Here is an 8997-nt window from a genome sequence, read left to right as displayed (position 1 = left end):
CAGCAACGTTACCGCTCAGATTCCAAGGTGGCTCAGAACAAACCCCCTCTAACGCCCTTCAGTTGAGACTTCACTTGTCCATGGCTCTGCCCACCATGACCCGGCGCCTCCGGTGCCATCTGCCAGCCTGTGCAAGGGACCACTCCTCTGTGCAAGGCCCAGCCTGGCCTTTGGGGGTGCCTCATCCCCCCCATCCCCCCCACACCGTCCACTGCCTCCTCTGCCTATGGTCCAGCCTGCCTGGGAGGTGTGCGCTCTGGGGAGGGGCAGGGAGCCCACTGCTGCCTGCTATTCTTTCTTCCAGAGGCTTCCCCCTGTGTAACCCGCCCTTAGGGCTGTTGGGCTAAGTGAGGCTGTACAGGTTGTTCCTGCTACCAGGAAAGTCTGTGCAGGAGGTTCTTGGTCCCACACGGGGTGTCCCCAGGGAGCGGCCACCCTGTGGGGTCCAGGCTGGGCATGAAGCAGGATTTGGATGAAAATAAATTCACCGGATCCTGTTTCTCAGTCATCCAACTGATACACTGACGCCCTTTCAGATTAAATATCACACTTTCTGCACATGATAAATGAATTCATCAGTACAGCTTCGTCAATACGTATACTGACCATTTCCACCCACCGGTTCTTTTGCTTTTTGCTGATGGCCTTCTCCTCGGTTGAGAGAGACCGTTCTCACTTTGGGTAATGCGAACCAGATTGGAAGCCTACAACTTGCATTCTCTCTCTTCAGCAAAAAGGAGCGCTCCAGCCAATCTTGCTGGTTTTATTTATAGCATTGTATTTCCTGAGAGAAGGCAGGAAAAGTCCGTCTTCCCCGGCTCCTGCGGCTCCTCCCCCGTGGTCCCCCAGCTGCGGCCAGAGCAGGGGCGGGCCGCACGGGTGGGGGTGGAGGGGGCCGGACCGGACCGGTGCCAGGTGCCCCAGCAAATGCGGGATCAGAGGAGGAATTATGTCATCCCGCCGCGGAACGAGTCCAGCGCTTCCGCGTGCGTCTGACTGCCGGCCGCTGGACTCCGCGCATATAAGGGGCGGCCGCGGCCCGCCGCGGATCCAAGCCCAGCTCCTCTGCAGAGCGGGGTTGGGTCTCCTCCTGCGGCCCTTCGTCCCTCGCCGACCCCCTCCCGGCTCTGAGCCAGTCATTCCTGCAGGGTTTCCACGCCAGGTAAGAGCGGCTTCTCCACTGACCAAATAGTTGCGCTGTAGTTTAACTTTTCAGAAAAGTCTTTTTTAAAAAAATTTTATTCTAAGAGGGGAGAAGGAGAAAGTGCAAACTAGTTTTGAAGCAGGGAGGGAGCTTGCCTGCTGACACCTAAGCAGAAACAGGTCTTCACCTCCGCCTCCTGCTGCTCAGTGGCAGAACTGGGGCAGGTGAGCTCCCTTTGGCGTCTTTTCTGCACGGAGGATGCTGTGATCCTGCCCGGATTGCCCATCGCCTGAGGACCCCTGGGGCTTTCCTGAAGGTACCTGCCTGGAATCCTGGGCAGAGGCTTCCGTTTCAGCCACTGAATAGGGTGCATCCATAAAGTCTGTTACTGGGGGGGCGGGGGGGACGGTCGTGAGGAAGAAACTAGAAGTTGTTCCTGAGGATGTGAAAAAATGATGAGAAGTTATAAAGACGCACGCTAAACAGTTTTCATAGCTGAAAAGTGTTGCTGAAAGTTTTTAATGAATGGTATTTAGTAAGTCAGTGGAGACTGCCCTGACTGCCCAGGGACTCCAGCTGTTCTTACAAGTCTGGGGGATAATTTGCAGATGAAAAGGCAGCGGGAATTAGCAAATTAGCCTAACTTCTGTGAATGGGGGGTCAGGCTCCTTTGCAGGGGGAGGCTGAAGGCAGTGAGGGGCTCTGTTGAATCACCTCGTTCTTGACCATTGGAAGGTCGGATTTCTCAGTAAAGTTAAGTTTGCGCTGATTGCTGGTATAAGAATTGTAAAAGGTCTTTGCAGATCTTTGTGAAAGTTCTAATGTAATTAGGTGTAACGACATTCTGTTGCAGACAGCTTTCTTTTGGAAAAAACTATAACCTTAAGCCCTAACTGTGTGAAGCGAGGTGCGCAGCGTGGGCGCGTATGTCCCCACAGTGTGTCCTACGATAGCGTACGTGTTGCCTTTTAACAACGCGGGGCGAGAGAGGCTGGAGCCCCAGCTGCGCCCCTGGTGGTCTCTTTTCTGCTGGGCGACCCCTGAGGCGGGATGGGCCCCCAGGTCCTTGTGGCAGATGTCTGTCTCAGCACCAGAGGATTTGCTTTTGTTCCTGACAGAGCTCCGTGTGTGTCCTCAGGACTGAGGGGAGCTGAGCCCTCAGGACGTGGGACTCTGTAATTCAGACGGAGCTTGCTGCCAGAGGCAGTGGTCCCGCTGTCTGTCTGTGGGGGACAGAGGACAGGCCTGCCCCCGCTTACTCTGAAATCGCCTGTGCAGGACTTACGGAGTGCCAGCGCTGTTCTAACCCTCCTCAGGGTTCACCGCGCGACTCAGTCCTCGGAAGAGTCCTGCTAAGGGCAGCCTTTCCGTCTCTCCTACTGGGCTGCGCTTCAGAAGTCTTTACAAGCACCGACTTGCTCGGCGGCTCATTTCCCACACTCACCCTGTGAGTGGCCGATTGATCCTCATTCCACAGAAGGGTGCCTGAGACCGAGGACTCAGGGATGCTTCCCCAGGCTGCACGGTGATGTTGGCACCGCAGCTCTGCAGCAGCCTTGCCCGCGGGGCCCGCCCGCCGGCTGGGGGGTGCAGGCGGAACACAGCCAAGCCCTGCACTTGCTGTGGACGGGCTGAAGGCAGGTGTCTGCAGCCTGCGGGGACGGGAGAGTCCTGCTTGGAGCCTGCTCCCCAGGCGACGGTCCCCCTCTCAGGGAAAGCCGCTCCTTGTGGAGAGGCTCCTCCAGGGATTTCTTTCTCACTAAGAAGCTCAGGTCTCTTGAAGCCCTAAACAAGGAGGGTAGGGGTCTCGGATTGGCTTCACCTCTGCGGAATGCAGAGTGTTGCTGGAAGGGCCCTGGAGCCCATGCTCGGGGGAGGCAAGGAGGCTGAGGCCCAGACCTGGGGAGGCGGAGCAGGGGTTAACCCTGGAGCGGGCTCCCGGCCAGGCTCTGACTTCTGGGCCAGTGTCTGCTGAGCCTGCCAACTGAGAATCCTGAAGAATGGAAAAACAGGCCTCAAGAAAATAGAAAAGCAAAGCAAAAATGATTACTAAGTAGAAGGCTATTTTCTTAGCAGTTATGATCCAGCCAACTAGGTTTACTTTTAACTCATATACAGTTACTATTTATTCTCTTTAATTAAATTATGTGCAACTTTTTTTGGCTATTTATGCAAAATATCTTTGTAGGCTATTTTCCCTAGGCTGATATTTTTCTAAATTCAAAACTTCCTGGGTTTATGTTCTGGCTCTGGGCAAGCACTTAACTTGTTTGAGCCTCCACTTACCCATCTGTAAAATGGCCATGATAATGATCATATCTGTCTCCTAGGTCATTATGAGGATTAAATAATATGAATGCTTAGGACATCATTGGTACAGTGCTTGTGGACAAATGCTAGTCCGATGAATACCAACCTTAGTTACAAAAGCTCATTTGAAAAGCATATTTTCTATCTAGCTTTGCCCACAAATCCATTTGTTTCTGATTTTTATACACAAACAGTTTTTAAATGATCATATGAGTAAAACTTCCAATCCAAATTAGAAGCTGTGGTTATGTTTTCTTAAGTAACAGGGTCTGATTTATCTGCAGGGCTTTGGCTGGGAAGACGCAGGATGCTGTGGCCACTGCTGCTGCTGGCCCTGTGGGCCTGGCCCAGCGCTCAGGGTGAGTGTGGACCTCCGGGTGGACCCCCGGGTGTTCTGGCCCAGCGCTCAGGGTGAGTGTGGACCCCCGGGTGGACCCCCGGGTGTTCTGGCCCAGTGCTCAGGGTGAGTGTGGACCCCCGGGTGGACCCCCGGGTGTTCTGGCCCAGCGCTCAGGGTGAGTGTGGACCCCCGGGTGGACCCCCGGGTGTTCTGGCCCAGCGCTCAGGGTGAGTGTGGACCCCGGGGTGTTCTGGCCCAGCGCTCAGGGTGAGTGTGGATGCCCCTGGGTGTTCTGGTCCAGCGCCCAGAGTGAGTGTGGGCGCCCCCGGGTGGACCCCCAGGTGACCTGGCCTAGCGCTCAGGGTGAGTGTGGACGCCCCTGGGTGACCTGGGCCCCCAAGATAAGGTTCACCTGCTGGATAAGGGTGGATAAAGCAGAGGCCTGGATGGAGCACCTCACCCCTTAGGACCTTAACTTAGTTTAAGATAAATCTTCACTCACTTTTGAGTCCATACAATAGGAAATTTATTTTTGGAAAATTGAGGTTATTAGAGAGAAATACCCTCCCACCTATAGATGCAGCCTTTTGCTGGGCACGTTTTGTCTTCTTTCTTTTTAAAATTGGATTAAAAAAAAAAAAAAACTGTTTATTTGGTTGTGCCACAAGGCATGTGGATGTCAGTTTCCCAACCAGGGATCAAACCTGTGGCTCCAGTTTTGGAAGTGCAGATGCTTAAACACTGGACCTCCAGGGAAGTTGCTGCCTTTTTTCTGTATGTGATATTTACAACATACTGAAGTGTTTGGTGTTTTACAGCTTCTATCCTTCCCACATCTTTGCACTTAAAAACACATCTAAATATTTTTCATGTGTTTATTTTCTTAAAACACGATTTTTAATGACTGTAATAGTCCATGAGAAGGTACCCCTCTGTATTTTCAGGCCATTCCCATCTACATTGCACGTGTACATGACTGTAAATGACACCATGGGGAATAGTGCTGTGAATACATACATCCTTGCGTTTGTGATTACATATTAGGATGACTTACCAGAGTAAAATTGCAGAGTCAAAGTCTTTAACGATTTTAAGCATTTTTGACATACGGCCAAATAGCTGTACTGCAGGTAGGAAAACGAACACTTCTGTCAACAACACCGTGTAATCTAATGCTTCAATTTGCCAAGTATTAGATAAAAGTTGTGCTTTGTTTACACTTTCTGTTCAGAAAATTATTTTGAATGATTTAAAGTGTTAGGATATTGGTGAGGGCGGACAACCTCTTTCCAGTATTTGGACAGTGCATTAAAACCGTGCGTTTGTGGCCTTGAGGCTCATGGTCTCTCAGATGCTCTCCTGCAGTGTGAGCCCTGAGAGGCAGGATGTATTTCTGAGAAATACAGGGTCCCCACGGGAGGAGTTCAGCTCAGATTATGTCTTGAGGAAAGCGACCTCGAAGGCAGCCGCCCCGCAGTGGCGCACCTGCCGGCGGCTTTCCTGGGCACTCGGGTGGGAAACGGAGGGTCTCGCCTGAGCCCCGCTCAGGTGGGGAGCAGAGACGGCAGCACAGCCCTTGTCAGGGAGGTGAAGAGTGGGGACCGGACCGCACTTCCTTTCTCCGTGAAGGCTCGTCTGCTGATGCGCACAGAGAGCCGCTCGCGGGCAAGCCGGGGCCGGGAGGGCGGGTCAGGCAGTGCCCAGGAGAGAAAGGAGGGGCGGGCTCTCCGGCCTCGCAGGGGCCGCGTGCCAGCCCACGTGGCTCCCGAGAGGAGGGCCCTGTGCCCTGGCGCCCCTGACCTCCGTGCCCTGCTCCCCGAGCAGCGGGAGACCAGGAGGAGGACACCACCTTCGACCTCTTCAGCATCAGCAACATCAACCGCAAGACCATCGGGGCCAAGCAGTTCCGGGGCCCAGACCCCAGCGTGCCCGCCTACCGCTTCGTCCGCTTTGACTACATCCCGCCGGTGAGCGCGGAGCACCTGGGCCGGATCACCGAGGCCATGCGGCACAAGGAGGGCTTCTTCCTGACGGCCAGCCTGAAGCAGGACCGCCGGTCCCGGGGCACCCTGCTGGCGCTGGAGGGCCCGGGCGCCGCACACAGGCAGTTCGAGATCGTGTCCAACGGCCCCGCGGACACCCTGGACCTCACCTACTGGGTGGACGGCACCCAGCACGTCATCTCCCTGGAGGACGTGGGCCTGGCTGACTCCCAGTGGAAGAACGTCACCGTGCAGGTGACTGGAGAGACCTACAGCCTGTACGTGGGCTGCGACCTGATGGACAGCTTCACGCTGGACGAGCCCTTCTACGAGCACCTGCAGACCGAGAGGAGCCGGATGTATGTGGCCAAGGGCGCGGCCCGCGAGAGCCACTTCCGGGTAGGTCCAGCAGACACTCCCACCCGACCTGGCTGGGGAGGGGCGGGATCCTGGGGGGTGCACATGGGCAGGCGTGAGCGCAAGGAGCACCCGTGCACACCAGCTGGCACATGCACACACTTTAAACATGCACACTGCCCGCATGCACACACGTGCACACACTGTACACATGTGCACACGTGCACACACTACACACTGCACACACACACACATGCACATACTATACACATGCACACTGCGCACACACACATACCTGCACACATGTGCACACGTGCACACACTACACACTGCACACACACACATGCACATACTATACACATGCACACTGTGCACACACACATACCTGCACACATGTGCACACGTGCACACACTACACACTGCACACACACACATGCACATACTATACACATGCACACTGTGCACACACACATACCTGCACACATGTGCACACGTGCACACACTACACACTGCACACACACACATGCACATACTATACACATGCACACTGTGCACACACACATACCTGCACACATGTGCACACGTGCACACACTACACACTGCACACACACACACCTGCACATACTATACTTTGCACACATACATACATTGCACACTGCACACATGGACACACTGCACACACACACATGCACGCCTGCACACTGCACACCTGCACACAGGCACAGGCACTCTCATGTGCACACATACACACTCTGACCCAGGAACCAACAGAGCAGTGGACACAGGCACCTTTCTTAGCTGCACAAATGGTCACCGATCTCCTGACTGAACATTGATCTGATCATCGAGACATCAGATCTGTTCAGCTGTCTCCCAGGGTCCCCAGATTCCAGTTCAGTCCTGACGTGACAGGCTGGCAGTAGAGAAGATTAACCATGTTTCCTAAGGAAAGGGCTGTTGATTATGAGGGAGTGGTTCCACGTTCATCTCAGATAAAATATGTTGGCAAGAGGATTTTTTCTAAATCCAAGTGTTTAGAAACTGCAGCAGAGAGGTTTAGGCACTGTTCTCCTCCAGGTGTATGTGCATTTTGGAAATAAATGTATATGTTCAGACTCAGCTATTTCAGTAAGAGGCCTAGAGATGCCCCATGTGGTCTCTGGTGGTCGTCAGGAAGCCCTCAGCCCAGTGAGACGAGACCCTCACTGTCTCTGGGTGGACTGCCTGCTCTCATAGATGAGGTCTGTTTTGTGGACAGGCAGAGCAGTGCATGTTCCTGCAACCCATGGCCACATGTGGGAGCGCTGGTCACCCTCAAGGTTCCCAACCGAGAGTGTGGCCTCCATGGTCTGTTCCCTAAGCCTGTCTGCACCATCCTTCTCAAGCCCCTTTTCTCAAATGCTCTCCCTTCTTGAGTCAAACCCACATCTGCCTCTGGCCTCAAATGAAGCTTCGAACTAAGATACACAGATAACCCATTAACGAGATTTCAGACCTGCGGAGAATAGGAGCACAGAAGAAAGCATTCTCTGCTTTAAATTGCATCCTGTATCTTTGAGATGTTGCTTAGTGTGTCCTCAGATGTCTGCTGTTTACCCACTTGGGTTTCTCTCCTTGTACGTGTCTCAGGGTTTGCTGCAGAATGTCTACTTAGTCTTTGAAAACTCTGTGGAGGATCTTCTGAGCAAGAAAGGTTGTCAGCAGAGCCAGGGAGGTAGGTGCCCGGGTCCCTCTATGGTGGGTCCTTCTCCTGTGGGGAGGGCCGTGGAAGGTAAGGGGATGTGTTGGAATACGGTGCCATCCTGGCCTCACCCAGGTGGCTGGTCAACTCGGATGTGTCGACATCTGAAAACACTACATTGCTTGAAGGATTAACTGTGCATGCATTTCAATTATTCAATATAATCCATTTTACATGCCAAAAACATCCCTGGCGTTTTAACATGATTTTAAATATATGCAACGATGCCAGTCTACTGATGTATGAAGATCTTCTTCATAAGATGACTCCACGACTCTTTGTCAAGCTTGGTTTATGGGAAGTTTTATACTAGTCACAGCTGGTGATACTGCCTTATTATGAAAATGGACCACTTGAACCTTTGACGTAATCCCACTTTGTCTGTTAATTACGTTTTGAATTTATATCCAACCATAATTTGTCAACCTTGTCTTGAGTATTTGATATTTGAAGGTCACTATGCTGGGCTTTTTGAATGCAACATATCATTTCATCTTCAAAACCCCCTGAGTTGGGCTCATCTGCTTTCCTCATTTTACAAATAAAGAGGGTGGGGACTGAGAGGGCCTGTTAACTGCCCCCCACCCGGGCTGAGCCCCACAGAGGAGGCTCTCATCTGCCACATGACCCCATCTTCTGATTCACTTTGTTAAAAGGCTTCTTTACATCAACTGTATACAAATATAAATTGTCACTTTATGAATCCACATGGAAGGATATGGGGTTTGATGTCTGTAACATAGCTTTGCAACCCAGCCCTTGACCCCAGAGTGGGAACTCAGGGCTGAGGTTACAGAGCTCAGGACCTGATCACTGGCACTGGGGCGTGTGTGCAGCTTGGATGTGTGAGTCCTTCCGTCCGCGGCTGCCTACCTTTCAATCGGTGCATCTTTCAGCTGTTGATCAGTTGAGTTCAAGGAGGGAAAGAGTTTCAACTGTGATGCTTGGCAGCTTGTGCACCTGGCGGGGCTTTATGATGATCCCACACTCGCTTTCAGCCCCCAGACTCCCGGAGCACTGTGGCCGCGACCTTCCACCTGTACTGCCAGCTCCAGCTGAAATGCAGATTGAGGTCCCTCTGGATTAGGTCACAGTCTTTCTGAGGGTGGTCATAAAAAAGCAA

The 8997-nt window shown here is 52.8% G+C and overlaps 1 protein-coding gene across 1 annotated transcript in view; it reads left to right on the top strand.

Annotated features, from left to right (window-relative positions):
* Positions 1–929: 929 nt before the first annotated feature.
* Positions 930–8997, top strand: part of THBS2 (thrombospondin 2) — a 34425-nt gene continuing 26357 nt past the window's right edge. Inside the window, exons 1-4 of the mRNA XM_055536204.1 lie at positions 930–1162; positions 3739–3813; positions 5619–6175; positions 7763–7847. Coding sequence (XP_055392179.1) covers positions 3762–3813; positions 5619–6175; positions 7763–7847 — 694 coding nt within the window. The 5' untranslated portion in view covers positions 930–1162; positions 3739–3761. The remainder of the gene's footprint in view (positions 1163–3738; positions 3814–5618; positions 6176–7762; positions 7848–8997) is intronic.

The sequence above is a fragment of the Bubalus kerabau genome, chromosome 9, assembly GCF_029407905.1.
Source record: "Bubalus kerabau isolate K-KA32 ecotype Philippines breed swamp buffalo chromosome 9, PCC_UOA_SB_1v2, whole genome shotgun sequence".
Taxonomy (NCBI): domain Eukaryota; kingdom Metazoa; phylum Chordata; class Mammalia; order Artiodactyla; family Bovidae; genus Bubalus; species Bubalus kerabau.
This window is presented reverse-complemented; position numbering and strand designations above follow the sequence as displayed.